Source organism: Canis lupus, chromosome 20 (genome assembly GCF_011100685.1).
Source record: "Canis lupus familiaris isolate Mischka breed German Shepherd chromosome 20, alternate assembly UU_Cfam_GSD_1.0, whole genome shotgun sequence".
Lineage (NCBI taxonomy): Eukaryota > Metazoa > Chordata > Mammalia > Carnivora > Canidae > Canis > Canis lupus.
In genome coordinates, this window is record NC_049241.1 from 36,291,459 (window position 1) to 36,307,692 (window position 16,234).

General features: G+C 42.4%; 2 protein-coding genes across 8 annotated transcripts in view; both read right to left on the minus strand.

Moving 5' to 3' along the window:
* CACNA2D3 (calcium voltage-gated channel auxiliary subunit alpha2delta 3) overlaps positions 1–16,234 on the minus strand; it is a 946,725-nt gene that overhangs the window by 902,771 nt on the left and 27,720 nt on the right. For 2 of the 7 annotated variants that reach the window (XM_038566133.1, XM_038566131.1), the window contains one exon: positions 383–392. The exons of 4 other annotated variants lie outside the window; for them this stretch is intronic. The gene's annotated coding sequence lies outside the window, so the exon portion shown is untranslated. Of the gene's footprint in view, positions 1–209; positions 272–382; positions 393–16,234 lie in introns of those variants that run through there. One more of the 7 variants, XM_038566134.1, reaches the window with a different exon arrangement.
* Positions 5,661–16,234, minus strand: part of LOC111091310 — a 58,634-nt gene continuing 48,060 nt past the window's right edge. Inside the window, exon 2 of the mRNA XM_038566139.1 lies at positions 5,661–5,944. Coding sequence (XP_038422067.1) covers positions 5,825–5,944 — 120 coding nt within the window. The 3' untranslated portion in view covers positions 5,661–5,824. The remainder of the gene's footprint in view (positions 5,945–16,234) is intronic.

The window sequence follows — 16,234 nt, forward strand, 5'->3', positions numbered from 1 at the left end:
CTAAACTCTCCCCTCAATACAATCCCTGTTAGTCAAGTGTGGTAAAGAATACCTTACATGGGACCCCCCAGTGAAAGCCACCCAAGATAGAGCTGTGTTGTCTCTATTCTCACACCACAACTTCACTTCCTTAGCAGCCACCTCATCTTGAGGTTGCCATTGGCTACAATGCATGACTATTTCCCAGATGCCTAGGCTGCGTCCCTTACCTGCCATTCTCTCTGCAAGATGTCATTCAGACCCAAGTGCTGAACTTTGTGTTGGTCTCTTCACAGCTGAAAAATATTGCTTTGGCTCATTATTCTCTCATCCAGTCTATTAGCTCTACTCACAACCCCATGGCAGCCTGGAAATCTGATCAGCATGCCATCAATGTACTCACCCACTCAGCTCTGAAAAAAAAAGAAAACAACACTGAATAAGATAGCAAGTAGAGACTAAATGCAAACACAATACTAGCAGTTGGTCTGACAATAACAGACCTACCAGTGTCTCCAAAAATACACCAACTTGATATCCATTTGGACTGAACCTTTTCTGGTATTAATACCAGCAGGAGAAGAAGAGGAGATTCATCCCACAAGCATTAACAGTGCTGAGAACGGAATAGTAAAGGGTGCTTGACATACCCCATGGGTCATTTTTTTTTTTAAGATTTTTATTTATTTATTCTTGAGAAAGAGAGAGAGAGAGAGTCAGAGACACAGGCAGAGGGAGAAGCAGGCTCCATCCCGGGAGCCTGACGTGGGACTCAATCCTGGGTCTCCAGGATCACGCCCCGGGCCAAAGGCAGGCACTAAACCGTTGAGCCACCCAGGCTGCCCTCTCATAGGTCATTATTATGGCAGCCATCAGCCTCCCCATTCTGGGTGCCCTATAATTGCAGCTTGTTAGGTTATGTGCAACAAAACATAAGTTGAAAGGAAGTCCTAGAGGTTTAAGAGCTTTGTTCCAAAAAGACTGCATTTTATAGAATGCAGCTATTTGTTCCATAACAGTAGAACATTGTCATGATTTATAAAGCAAAGCAAAGATATATAGTTTGCCACCCTAATAATATATGTTTTCATTCTAGACATAATAAGCAGATCCAAAGTAAGGAGAACTCCTAGATAAAATCAGATACCAAGAATGTGAGAGATAAAGAAAGAAAGAAAAAAATGGGAAAAGGAAAATGAATTCTAGAAAGGTAATAAGAATACCTGCTTTTGCACTTCCTAAACTTTACCCTTCAATCCTATTGATCACATTCAGGTTCATCTCCAACTCTCACCATCATTCCACAATATAGCCTCTAGTACCATCACCACCACTGCCGCCACCATTACTGCTGCCACTACCAGCACCACTACCACCACAACCATTACTGAGGCTGCTACCAACACCACCACCACACCATCATTACTGCTGCCACTACCAGCAACACCATCACCAACTTCATCTCTCCACAATTATCAACACCACTAACACCATTGTTGCCACTACCATCATCAACAGTATCACTTCACCTACCACCATCTGCATGAACAACATTCATGATCTTCCCTGAGCCATCGCCCCATGTTCTCTAGAGGACAAGAAGACCTGGGCTATAGTCCTGGTTCTGCTTATTAATTGAACTGATGACCTTGAGCAAGTCAATTTACTCCTTTGCATTTCAGATCAATAAACGCATTTTGAATGAAAGAAAAAATTAATATCATATGGGACTATTTTGTGTCTGTCCTTCTTAAAGTCAATACAAATACAATACAAATTATACTAATAAGCTCATACTTTTCTGGTACTTAGGGTTTGCAAATTAAGTTCCTATATGTGATATCATTAAATACAGCCCAGAAAAAAACTGTGAGTTACTATTCCCCTCAGTATCTTTTATGTCAGGGTTGGCTTTTATTTTTTTGTTTTGTTTTGATCCAGGATCTAATCAATATGGCAGTTATTTATCTGCCTCTCTAGTCTGGAATAGTTCCTTATCTTTGTTTTGCATTGCTTTTGATGACATCAATATTTTAAAAGAATTCAAGCTAGTTGTTTATGTAATACCCCTCAATTTGTATTTGCCTGCGTTATTCCTCATAATTAGATTTAGGTGAAACTTTTTGGCAAGAGTATAGCATGATAGGTGCTGTGTTTTTCTCAGTGCATGACATTAGGAGGCACCAGCCCTCTTGCTCCACCACGTTTGATTACATGGTTAGCATGGTAACCATGATTTCTCCATCATAAAGCTACTTTTTTTCTGTTTGTACTGAGTAAATAATCTGTGAGACATATGAAAATCATTTTTAAATATGAAGGGCTTGAGAAATCTGTGAGAAGTATAAAACCTTTTTCAATATCAAGAGTTCAAGGAATTTTAAATGTTATAGAAGCAAATCAACATAAGTACTGTCTCCCATCACTGTTCACCCCCAGGGAATAGAGACTCTAGCTGAGCTGGGCCCCATCCCCCATGCCTCCTTATTCCTCCAGGATGTGAATCCTTAACCAGGAACTGTGAAGCCCCCTGAGACTGTAGACAGGAAACAGTGAGCACCCATAGCTTTTAGTGTGTTCTCAAAGTGGTCCCTGTCTTAAAACATTAAGGATCACTCTTATGTGCTAACATTGTTAATGAAGACCTAGAAGTCAGGGAGGAAAATCGGACTGAGAGAAAGAAGGGAGTTTTATTTTTGACTGACTGATGTGAGGTTATAGAAGGTCATCTAGGAAGACTTGTCTCAAGGATACTTAGAAATATTCATTTCCTTCATGGCACTTGATATATTGAAATCACTTGGTTTGTTTAATGTCTGTCTTTCTTCCTTAGAAAGAGGTCCCTTGAAGGCAAGAGGTCTGTTTATGAATGTATACTTCAGCCCTGCATCACCAGGACTGGGCACAGGTGCTGGCACACAGGAGGTTCTCAACTAATTTTACTGAATTAAAAAAAAAAAAAAAAAAAAGAACAGACAGACGCACCAATGAGAATGGTTGGAAGAGAGAAAATGGAAAAGCTGGGAGCAGAAAAGGGAACATTTTTAAGTCTAAAAAACCTTGGTTGAAGGAACACATGAATGAATTCATATAGGCACGATTTTTTTTCCACACAAAAAGAAAATGGAATCATAGTTAACATGAATCCATTTTGACATTACATGCAATACTGAATTCTCCTGTTAACTTTTGATACCACCTGAGCCTAAAATCAAAATGAATTTACATTATTCTTAGGTAGAACCAGAAATTTACATTTTAAAATGCTGATACAATAGAGTGTAGCCCAGGGCATGACAAGGCAGATGGTTTGGTAAATCAACTGCCATGACTAAGCACATTTCCAGCATTAGGGATACAGGTGTGTGAGGCCAGGTGGTAAGGTACTCACCCAGAGAACATTCCCAAATCCAGCAGCTCCTCTCTGGCTAGACCCTTTCCTGCACCAGCAGGCTGCTTCCCCTGCCCTCATTCTCTTGCTGACAAAATGAGGAAGCTGGACTTGGTGGGAAGAGGACGAGCTCGGGGTCTGAGCACTTGAGGCCAGGTGCCCATTCTGCCCCAAGCCAACTGACCACCCCTGGACAAGCCACTGCTTTGTCCTCAGTGTCCCACTCCACTAATGGAGGGCTAACACCATCTCTGACTTCCCATCCAGCACCAAAGTTAACTGCCTCCATGAAAGAACAAGTAAACTGCCAAGCACCCCTCCTCTCCTTCCTCCTCTAGGGATTAATGCCAAGGTCTAACCCAATGGACTTAGTCAGGAAGCACTTGACTGCTTGAATCATAGAAGCCAAGTGAAAAAGCCAGATTTTGCTTCAAGCAGTGACCTTCCTTATTGAAGCCCCAAAACAGACTCATAAGGGAAAAAAAAAAATCCTTCTAAGTAAGGCTGGTGAAGGCTGCAGTGCCTCCCACACCAGACACAATGACTTCACAAAGCCTTTACCCCAAGTACCAATTCTACATGAAGTTGAATGTCAGCGAGTGCAGGTTCCTGGGAGACTCGAGTCACCGTGGACTGTGGGAGAAAGGAAGCCACCCTGCCTCCCCAGCTCCCAGCAAAGTGGGATTGAGTTTGTGGAGAGAGACCAAGACCAACAAGAATTCAGTGTCTAAGTCTGAGGAAATGAGAATCTCCTTAGAAATACTTCCATCCTTCCTTCTTTTCTCTCTACTAACCTGACTTCCCACCAGTTTTTCCCAGTAATTTGGGAGACTACAAAATTCAATCCTTATTCACCATTCATTGAGTATTTAAGGACACTCTTCTGAGCACTCTGCATGTATGAGACTTCTATAATACAGGGTAGGTAGGTGTGGTCACAACCCAATTTGTGTCACAGGAAACTGAGGCTCAGCACAACCAGGGAGTCAATAGTCTGTACTCCACAAACACAGTGGTCAACAGCCCTGACTAGTCCCTACCCTTAAGGAACTGATTTTTCTAGAATGGGGACCCAGGAAATTAGAAAAAAGAACAAACAAGATACTTTCAGGAACAAATAACATCAGTGGAGAAATCGAATGGAGAAGACTAGTCCATCTTGTCCAAGGTCACATAATGGGTAGCAGGGCCAGAATCTGGGTTGTTCTTCTCAAAGGGGCTCATCTGTCATTTCCAACCTGGCTCCTTTGGGGGAACTGACATGAATTATTACACGTAAGATAACACAGAAAAGAAGAATTTCAAAAAACCCTCTTTTTAAAACCTTTCAGCAAATATATAATAACTGTATGAATGAGAATTCTCTTAACCTACATATTTGCCTAAACTCTGTACTCTTTTTTTTTCTTTTCTAATTTTTATTTAAGTTCTAGTTAGTTAACACACAGTGCAATACTGGTTTCAGGAGTAGAATTCAGTGATTTATCACTTACGTACAACACCCAGTGCTTATCAAATAGACAGCCCTCCTTAGTGCCCATCCCCCATCCAGCCCATCGCCCCCACCTCCCTCCACCACCTTTCAGAAACTCTGTACTTTCTTAAGATGCAGACTGAGGGGTGGGATTTCTGGTTCAAAGTTTATGTAAACAAACAAACAATACAACACAACAACTTATTCAAAATAAGTTACTGTTTAAATTATTCCCACAAAGATTGTACCTACACAAACTCTTGCCATTGATACGAATTTTTGAGAGTTTGGTGGGAGAAAAAATGGCATCTTGTTGTTGCCTTCCTTTGTATCTCTTTAATTATTAATAGAGTTTTTAAGTCCTTATTTTAAATAATTTTTCTATGGCTTTAAGAGAGAACTTGTCAACTCAGTGAGTAGGATATTCATAAAAGGGATAAGCACTGCATATTTCTAACTTAATTACTACACCATTAAATGAGCTCTGTACAATGTTTCTGGAAATGGGCTTTTGTCTGAGAGACAGAGAAAAGCATGTGTATTTTCTTTTCTAAATCAGAAGCTGAAAGCCCAGGCGGGGTCCTAGAAGCACCTACCACTTCCATGTCCATCCTGGGTTAGGACCTTGCCAAACGGCTCCCCTCAGCTCATAGCCGTTCCTATCCTAATTCTTTACAGCACTGTAAAGTTTTTAAGAAGAAAGAAACAAGAAGCAGTTCTCCAGTTTTTTTTCCCGTGGCTAATTTAAGTTGTAGTAACACAAAAATACTTTTCACTTGAATAGCCTTTAAGATTCATTTTGAAAACAGCAGTAGCCACCTTGAGACATATTTATTGTGAGTCTTCAGCACTCCAACAGTGGGGGTACAAAGAAAAATTCTAAAATAACTACTTATAAAGCTCAAACGAATTTAATTAGACTGCTAAAAATGAAAAAAAAATACTAAATTATAAACCACCATAGACATGATTAATTACATTTACATTATGCACAAAGCACAAGAATGAAACCACCCCACGCTTGTTCCTCCCAGATTCTCAGAGGTATGCATTGTCGCCAGCCAGACAGCTCCGGGTGGAGGCAGACGGAGAGCCAGCAGCTGCAATCAGAGCAATAAGAGTTTGATCACAAAGGGCTCTGTGGGCTCTGCAGCCTCCTGACCCCCAGGCCACCCTGCTTCCTAGAGCAGGTCCTGAAATTCCTCCCTTTGGTGTTCCCAGCTAGGTTCCAAGCTCTCCGCTGCCAGGATGGGCCTTTCCTCATCCGTCCTCTCCCATCCCCTGTGGATGCATGACACACCACTGTTTTTGATCTATCCTGTCCGCTGTCATTATAGTAGGTGCTCACTATGTAAGTACTGAAGAAGTGAAGAAGCAGCAGCCAAGTGAGCTCTCCCTCAGGAGATGAGGGGGACAGACACATCAGGATGTCCGTGACATGGTAAATGGGGGGGGGGGGGGTGTCGATTTTCAAACAGTGTGTAAAGAGGATAATCTGAGTTTTAATTTTATATTTAAAAAATGTGTCAATAAATAAATGTCTTTCAAATCCTTGCCCATGTTTAAAAAACTGGGTTATTGGTCTTTTTATGACATACGTTTTAAAAGGCTTATTTCAACCTCTGTGTTGAATAGTGTGTACACAGAACACAAATCACTTTTGAAAATGTAAGAAAAAAACTTTTTTAAAAATACTTTTTAAAGGTCCTAGTTTGGGGAATCAAAGGAGTCGAGTACCTGGTTTGGCCCCCACAGTCCATCCTTGGCCAGGCCTGGATTCTGGACCAGATATAGGGCCAAAAAACCAGATTCTCCCTGAACCTCAGTGCCCTCACCTATGAACAGAAATATTGGGGCCTAATTAGGATGTAGCACTGATGGAGGACAAAAGGTGAGGAAACAGGGCACCTGGGCCTTGCATGTCTTGGCACAGGATGCAAGGACAAAATTTCAGGCTTACACGAGTAGAGAGATGGTTGCATTACCCTAGAATCTGAAGAACCTCAGACATATATGATGATCCTGTGGGAAATGCACTCTGCCCACTGAGTGCCTGAGGTTTGAAGGACTTCTCAAATCAAAGGAGAGGTATACAATGGGTGGTTTGTAGCTTGATTGTCATTTTTAATTAATATTGTACTGTAATTTGATGGTGTGTCTGGATTCACTGGTCCCTAAAGAGGATCATAAAATATGAGGAAAACCACAAATACCTAAGGAGGTCAGTATGTGAAAAACTACTGTACATATATATATTCCAAAGGAAGAAAATTTAAAAGAAACATATCATAATAGTCAGGGAAAGCTGCTATAACAAAGGGATGCAATAGTACAATGACCTGAAAAACAAAGAATCGTATTTCTCTCTCATGCAACAGTGTCAAGGTGAAGGTGGGCAGTGTAGGTGGTCAGCACCTCTCCATGCATCATGTGCCCCCCCAAACACCCCCCAGCATTGTCATCACAAACATGGCTGAAGCTGGATGGCCGCACCTGCAGGTTTCAGCCAGCAGGAAGGGGACTGAGTGCAGAGGACTCACCCCCACTGTCACCCCAGGCCCAAGGATGTTCCACATCGCCTCCACTCATGCTCCACAGGTGACAATTGCATCACCTAGCTGCCAAAGAGGCCAGGAAAGGCTGTCTAGCTGAGTGGCTGAGGCCTATCATTCCATTGCTATAGAAAAAGAATGAATGGCTTTTGGTGGACAGTCTGAAGTGCCTGCCACATGCATCAATTCTTAAGTGGCTTAAGGGCTTTGTGTTGGTATATCTGGATTTTTTTCCTGAAAATTTCATATTGCCCTCAGGTGGTGTTTGAAATAACAGTCACGGATACAATAACCTTGGGTTCTGGAGCCAGAGTGTCTGGATGCAGATCAACCGTACTAACTGGATGACCTTGGACCAATGCTTTATCCTCCATAACCAATTTTCTGCCCAACTGTGTTATGGGAACAATGGAACTTACCTCGCCGGCAGTGTGAGCATTGAGGGAGCAAAGACCTACAATGTGCATAGCCTCAGGCTCAGTCCATAGTGACCAGGGTGGACAGCACTGGGCCTCACTAGCATCACACAGTGATCATGGTGACCGTTAGCATCAGACTGCCTCACACATGGGCCTCGGTGGTGCCGGAAGCATCACTCTCGCCTGAGCTGGGACCTCTTTCCCTTGCCTCTCCTTCCTCATCCTCAGCCCCTTCTTCAAACTCATGCATTCACCGAAAACTAAAGGCTCTTCTCTGTCCTCCCTCCCTCTGTCCTCCTCAGCACCCTCAAACTCTCATATCTCTCTCACCTCCCTGTAGATTTCCAAGTTTGGGAGGCACTCGGGTCCTACTTGCAGGTAGAAGTGATGATTGGCCCTCAGGTCCTGAGTTATTTAGATCCGATCTCAAGGGTGTAACAGTGCTCCCTGAGCATCCCTGAGACATCCTACAAGGACATTAAACTGCATGCTAGTCCCCTTCCTGCACCCCAGCTAGTGGGCCAGAACCCCTTCTCCTGCATCCTCCTCATCCCCCTTTCTTCATCCCTTCCTTTCCTCCTTTCACCCAAACATGTGCAAGCTTGGCTAAGCACAAGTTGAGGAGCCTCTTAAACAGCTCATTAAAACTATTAAAAGCAGAAAATTGACCTTGGGAAATGATTGTGCTATAGCTTTATTAGATTGCTTGGGGAAAAAAAAAGTTAGAAAGCTTGGCTGTCTTACTACTGATTTCTCAGGCCTCTCCATACAGGCTTCTAAATTTGGAGCTCAAGAATTATTGAGCTTTGACTGGGAAAAAACAAAAGAATCTGAAGTCCTGCCAGAGCCCAGAGTAATTCTCCAGTTCTTTCTCCCAGAGCCCTTGAAGAGGGAAGGGCCTGGTTTGTCCTCTTGGGGGAGGGAGGGTCACTGTTGAGTATTTGGCAAGGGGGGGTGTCAGGGGAGGGGGTTTGTACAAACAGGTTGAGGCTTTCCCCACTAAATTGCCCTCTCTCTTTACAACCTTGAAATGAATTTTTGCAATCATTCATAGTTGATAGATAGGAAGAGGAAGGTGGACAAAACACCAAAACCCCACATAGTAAAGATAGGCAAATGCTTCAAAACATATTCAAAGACAAAGGTGCAGGGAGAAGTGGGTGGCTCAATGGTCGAGCATCTACATTCCAATCAGGTCATGACCCTGGAGTCCTGGGACTGAGTTCCTCATCAGGCTCCCCATGGGGAGCCTGCTTCTCCCTCTGCCTGTGTCTCTGCTCTTTCTCTGTGCCTCTCATGAATAAATAAATAAAATCTCAAAAACAAACAAACAAAATGCTGAGGAGTGAAGACAGACGATGGAGCTGAAGAAATCCCCATAGCACCCTCAAAGTGCTAAAGGAAGCAGGCAAAGAGTTTTTTTTTCCCTCTAATATCCCAAAGCAGAGCAAAATCCATGTTGTGGAGGATCCTGGCTTGCGCTCCGTAGAAGGGGCTGCATCTCCTCCTGGCTTCCACTTCTGCAGGCAGAGCCCATGGGGGCATGGGAAACGCAGGCTCCCTCTACAGCATGGCTGGCCACAGCCCCCATGCTGGCTCGCTGCTCGCCAGCTGGAGTAATACTGTAAGGCTAAAAAACCAGATGTCTTATGTGGATTGGGAAAGGTATGAAGCAGTATTTCAGGAATCAAAAGGCATTGGTCAGAAGGGCACTCACTTAGAAGTCTGAATGTGGTAGGTTTGCATTTCTGAGTTGGTTCCTCTTTTCTAAAATCCATTCTTGTCTTATTTTCATGTCTTTTTCTTTAAGAAAAATGGAGGGGAGGAAAAATCCTGTTCTAATATCATAATAACAGGGGTTCCAAAGTACACCCTGGAACTGTTGCAGGGGTGGCTTCTTGTTTCCCATCACCCAGGCCTCATCCTCCTTGGCCTGCGCCCTGTCAACCACTAGCTGTTCTGGCCACCATGGACCCAGCCACTATCATCAAGGAATTGCTTGTGATGCCCCTCTCCCTGCCCTTAAAGCTGCTGGGACAATGATTACTGTTGCCAGGAGCTCTGTAAGGTGGCTCCAAGTAAGAAAGAAGGATGCACCTTGGGGGATGCTCACACTCTGGGACTGTGCTGTCCTTCAGGTCAGCAGAGCAACTCAGATGCTGTTCCTGAACATACCACCATGGCTTCAGCCTGGTCTCTACTCCCTTTTTGTAGGATCCTAGACAAGGGTGTATGCACCCTTTCGGTGCCTCAGTTTTCTCCCTGTAAAGGGCAATATGACTTTCCATCCTAGGAGGATTGAGGATTAAGTAAGATAAAATAACATGTGCTGGATGGTAGTTGGCAATATTATTATTTCTATGCAAATTGCTTCTTTCCTCTGCAGACTCAGAATCCACCCTGAGCCCATTTTCTTTTGAAACTTAATTTAAAGAAATGAAAATTACAATGAGATACCACTTCTCATTTATCAGATTGGCAAAAACCCAAAAGTTTGATAATATAGTCCGTTGGTGAGTGTCTAGGAAAAAGGACACTCTCCCCAATGGCCAGTGGGAATGCAAACTGCTACAGCTCTGTAGAGGGGACTTTATAACAGCTAATGAAATTACACACATCCTTATCCTTTGACCCAAGAAACTTCAAGCAATCTATCCCAGAGATATACTGGCAAAAATGCACATTAAGAGACATATTAAGAGACTCTTAACCAATTGCAATGTATGGACCTTATTTGGGTCCAGATTTGAACAAATTGTAATTTCAAGACAAGGGGATGTGAACATCGGTTGGATATTTGATCATTCTAAGGAATTATTAGTAGTACTCTTAGATGTGATCATGGCATCATAGTTATGTTTTTCTCAAAGGGTCTCTGTTAGAGATACTTACTGAAAAACTTGTGAATGAATACAATGTAATATAATGTCTGGAATGTGCTTATAAATAATCCTGGAGGAGAGAATATGTGGGTGACAGGTACTGGAGGGTTTATTACAGTGTCCTATCTTTGTATAAGTTTGAAAGTTTACATAATAAAACTAAGATGTTGCAGATAAAGCTGAAACTCCCCCCCTTGGCCCTGCCTAATCAGAGTACTTGGAGCAATTTGTAATAATACACATACATTTTGATTAATCTAATTAATTTCCACCATTCCCATTAGATCTCAAGCATTAGGAGGGCAGATATTGAGTGCAGTTTTGCTCACCAGTGTCTGCCACGGTGCCAACAACATAATAGGGCCTCAGTAAATAGTCACTGGGTAAATGAATTAATAAGTGAAGGAACTATAGAATACCTATTCACATATGGACAACTCCTTCATTTGCATATTTTCACTAGACCCCTACTTCTAGCAAATGACAATTCATGCATAAGGTCCAATGGCAGAACAGATTCGAGCACTTAATGGGGCCATTGGCCAGGATTCTCTTCAAAGCGCTTTTGCAGGTCTGAAGTTCCATGTCCTAGTAACATAGCAGCTCCTTTGTGAAATATTCCTCTAGCTCTAAGAGATGCCTTGCAGTTGCCTGCCTCTCAATCCCCACAGCCCCTCTCAGAGGATGGTTAGTGTTTAATCTGGTACACCATCATTCACGATCAAGCCTCCCTGTCAGACCTGGTAGGCATGGTCTAGATCTTAGTTGTCTCTGTTTCCCCTGGGCTTGATAGCTGCATGTCTCCTAATAAATATTTGCTAGAACATCATTGAGTGAGACAGTGAATGAGTGAAGGAGTTATTGTGGGGCCCTTAAATACTAATTCTCTTCTAGCTGTGGGGTCTCACTGAGTTCTGGTCCAAGAGCTAGAACATATTTCAAAGTGCTTTCAAGAAGAAAAAAATCCTCGCCCTGCTGCATCCTCTCCATAGCTTATTCTGTGTCTGCCTGGTTGGAATGTCATCCCAAAAGGCTCTTTATTCCCACAACACAGTGCCAGCCAGGCCCCTTGCTGCCACATCTGCCTTTGCCAGCAGTCCAGAGTCCCTGAAGGTGTTCTATGAGCACTGGGCATCTCCTCTCCATGCAGTTCCTTCTTTAATTTGGCTGCCAGAATGTTGAACACCAAGTTATTCTGGGCAAGCCCAGCAACTTTTGTTGCTGGCATATATGTTTTTCTTCCTTTTCCTACCATTTTTTTCCCTTTGGAAATTTTTATTTCATAACTTTTTTTGTATAAGTTTTTTTCGGTAAGTTGCTTCAAACTCAATCAAGGGGGGAACAGAGCCCCACACAAGGATCTTGAATAAAATTATTCATTGAAAGTCTCCCCTTTCTGTTTATACCACATGAACTTGGAAAGAATCTCAAGATTGAAATGATTTGAGCACCATGTGTACCTTCAGAAAGTTGCCCCCTTCCCTGGAGAAGTGGATGACTCCAAGGCTGGGGCACAGAACATACAAAATTAACTTGGAACATCTTGTGCCAGAAGTAAGGAAGAATCAAAGAATGATGGGCGACCAGTCAAAATATGGCCCAGCTCAAAAAGGCCAAATTTGAGACAATATGAACATCACAATAAGTAATGATAAGAGTTTAACCCTTTGCATAAAATAAGAATGAAAAGCCCACACTCAACTAATTTATTAATTCGTTGGGGGAGATGTTGTTTACCTTACAGTAAAAAGAAAGTAAACAGATGTAAAAGGAACAATGGGATTAGGATAATCACTATTTGGCAACCACACTAATCACTTTCAGGCAAGAAACATCACTGAATGAAAATGCTAGTGGGTGAAAGTTTGAGGAGTAGCAGAATATTTATACAGTCTCCAATAGCATCAATTATATTGGGGGAATCAATACCATGTGCTTCTTGATGTGATGCATTGAGAAAAACACAACATCCCTTCCATGGTATTTCTGCGAAAGAATCACAGTCTGAATCCAATTGTGGGGAAACATCAGATCCAATGTAAGGGCCCTACTATAAGATAATTGGCCTGAGGAGTGTACATCTAAAAAGGAAGAACTTTAGTGTACAAAAATGACATCTTGATACACCTGATTTTTGAAAAACAACTGACCTGTACTCCTTCCAAATAGCAATGTCAGGGCAAACAAGGAAAGACTAGGAGAAATTCCAAATCATAGGATACTCAAGAGTCAAGACAAGTGAATACAACATGTGATACATGATTTTCTTTTGTTATAAAGAACATTATTGGAACAGTGGGTGAAATCTGAATAAAATTTGTACAGAGATAATAATATTGTGCAAATGTTAACTCTCTGATTTTGATAAATCAAATGATTATGTAAAATAATGATCTTGTTTTCAGGAAATAGATGCTTTAGTATTTAGCAGCAAAGGGTCATTTTATCATGTGTACAACTTAAGATCAAACCGTAAATGGATAGACAGATTGGATGAATGGATGAATGGAATGGATGGATGGATGGTTAGTATTAAAATAATATGGAAACCAGGCTTGCCAACCCCCTAGCAGACAAAAGCAGTTAAGCCACATAGGCAATGTTCATTCCAGTTTATTTCATCAACGGAGGCAAAACTTAACTTACGTCATCTGTTGTCAATGCCTCTGATAATCATAAACAAAACTTAAGGCATCTCCCTAAAATGATATAGGATAATCACTTTAACCAATACCCTCCAACCAGAAAACCCCATTGAAATAGCCAATCGTTTTAAAGTTTAGGCAACGTCCTTATTTTCACTATGTAAGCCATCCCATAATGTCATACTTCTGCGCTTCACATCACTTTTGGGTTTGACATCTCCATGTTCATGAACACTTCATTTCTCAATCAAAACATTCATATCTAGTAAAGCTCTCTGAATTTCCTTTTGACAATGGGTGGTTGGATGGATAAGATAGATAAGACAAACATAATAAAATGTAACATCTGGATGAAGGGTATATAGGAATACTTTGTACTCTTCTTTCAATTTTTCTGTAAGATTGAAATTATGTCAAACTAAAAAGTTAAAGGAGAAAATTCTCAGAAAAAAAAAAAAAAGAGGAAAGTTTGCACCCAAAGCACTTGCCTTGACAGGTAGATATCCTCCTAATCTTTATAACCTTGAGGGGGAAACTTGCCCTCCTTTCAGGAAACCCTGCATTGGTCTTTCACAACGCTCACTTTCAGTGGGCCGTAATTCAGAAATGATTAAGAATTTTGAGACAGCAACAGCAGAGCATTAAACTAACCGCAATTAAACTAAGAGCATGGGGTCCTCCTTGTTCAAGTGCCGGGGCTGCTCACCCAAAAAGCCAGCACTGTCCAGTACAGTACCTGGTCCAGAAAGGGGGCCTGGTAAGTGTTTGCTAAGTGAATAGATGAATAAATAAAAGTTCCTGGAACACATTTCCAAGCTGTATATAAAGCTGAGGTCTCCTACAGCCACAATTTCAATATTGGTAGTTGATGTGGGCCTTCATAAACCAACTCTAGAAGGATTCTGGATTGCAGAGGGCACCAACCCCCACTAGGCAGCTGGGATGGTGAGCCCCCAGAGCCTCACATGGTCCATCCTCTGCTGTGACCTGTCACAGGTCACCCCAGGCTCTCAGATGCTCTCAATCTCCATGCAGGGGCGCAGCTCCAGCTAGCCCTCCTTCTCCACTTCAGTACCTCCTATTTCCACCACCACTCTCCATCCCTACATCTCTTCTGACTCAGTCCTACTACAGAGCATTCTGAGGAATGTGAGCCCCTCAGGAGCCCCCAGCATGAACAGTCCCCAGCTATGCCAAACTGAGGCAAAGCCACCAAATCCCTTTTCATTCGTGACCTACATTGCCATTGGCTCCATGGACTGTGCATTCTGCAAGTGGAGGGGGAAATGTTACTATGACAACAGCTCCTGGAACTGCAGGGATGCAAAACACCTACTTTAAAAAAGTTCACTTACCCATATGGCAAATGGACTTCATTAGTTGTTTCTAAATCAAATATTCAAACAAGGTGGGCTGAAAGGGGCATATTTTTAAAGGACTAATTCAGATTTATGGCACCAGAGCTACCCGTTGAGAGTGAACATGGAGTACCATAGTTTTGTGGCTTTGTTCTTTTAGAGACAAATATTAATATGCATTAGCAACACATTTATTGGGTCACATGAACTTGCCTGTAAAGAGAATAAAACAGACGTCTATGAGTAGGGGATGATACTCTATTTTCTACAAATCCCAATCTTGGTTGGTCCCTACTAAGTTCTCATGCCTGTCTGGATTTTCTAGCTCTTTCCATGCCAGCATCCAGCAAATGCTATGTGTGACGGAGAGAGAATGAGGTTCTCAGGTCTGAAATCCAGCTTTGCTACTGATGGGCTGTGTGATTTTAGGTAAGTTATTTCTTCTCTGAGGCACAGCTTCTTTGTGAGAGACACTGTTTCCTCATTCATCCAAATGTTCACAAATGTTTCTTGAGCAACTGCTCTGTGCCTGAAGTAGTAACATCTTCCCCAAGGGGTTGTGTGGCCTGAGACCACTGTTGGGGCTAAATCATTGAGGAAATCATGACCACTCATTATCCTCTCTTCCTTTCTCTGCTCCCTGCCCCAACCACAGTTAGTTATAGCCTCCTCTGACTTGGACAGCCCCAGGGCCAAGGTCCCCAATCCCAGTCTGATTTGATTGCATTATGTTATCAACTATGTGTCCGTTGCCCACTTAGACTCTGAGAAGGCTCCCTGGGATAACATTGGTTCCTACCCTGGCCCTGTCTCCCAGGACCTGGCCCTTAATCATCATGAGACAGACCCTATATGATTAAAGTAGCTGTTAGAGCCAGTATCAATAAGTCGTTTTGCACTTTTTCAACAAATTCAAATCATAATCACCTTCCAATGGTGGTTTCAGAATTCCTATATGGTGGGTGCTTAAGAGGGGTACCTGAGTGCTTCAGAGCAACACGTGATGATCAGTGGTCTTGTTTCAAGTCATCTGTACTGTCATCACTGTTGGTGGGAGCTTAAAGCTGCATTAACATGGTACACAGTCCACCTTTGCTTGTGTTACTGGTATATGGGGTGACTTGGGCTGAGTATGCTTGCAGATTATGAAGGAGCTTGGAGCTCCCAGTTCTCATTATGTTCTAGCTGAGGGTCTGTAATCTGAGTTTGTGCACCCCACAAAGTGACCTATGACAGTCACCACTACCTTCTTCCAAAAGGACATCTTTCTTTGTTAGCTGAAAGCCTGGTCCCAGGGGAAGAAAAATGCAACATAAAACAGGGCATCAAAACTTTGAGGGACATGAAACTGAATTCATGTCACCCTTCCTTAATTTCAGAGTCTCCCCAGCAGGGCTTGGAGAGAAATGTGGAATATCACTCTGGTCATCCCTTCTGGACACGATTATACTCTGCTTACTGCCTCCAGGAACCTACTTGATATTTCTCATCTTACTCTGATTGCATTCAAAACTTGATTAGATTATATTGATTC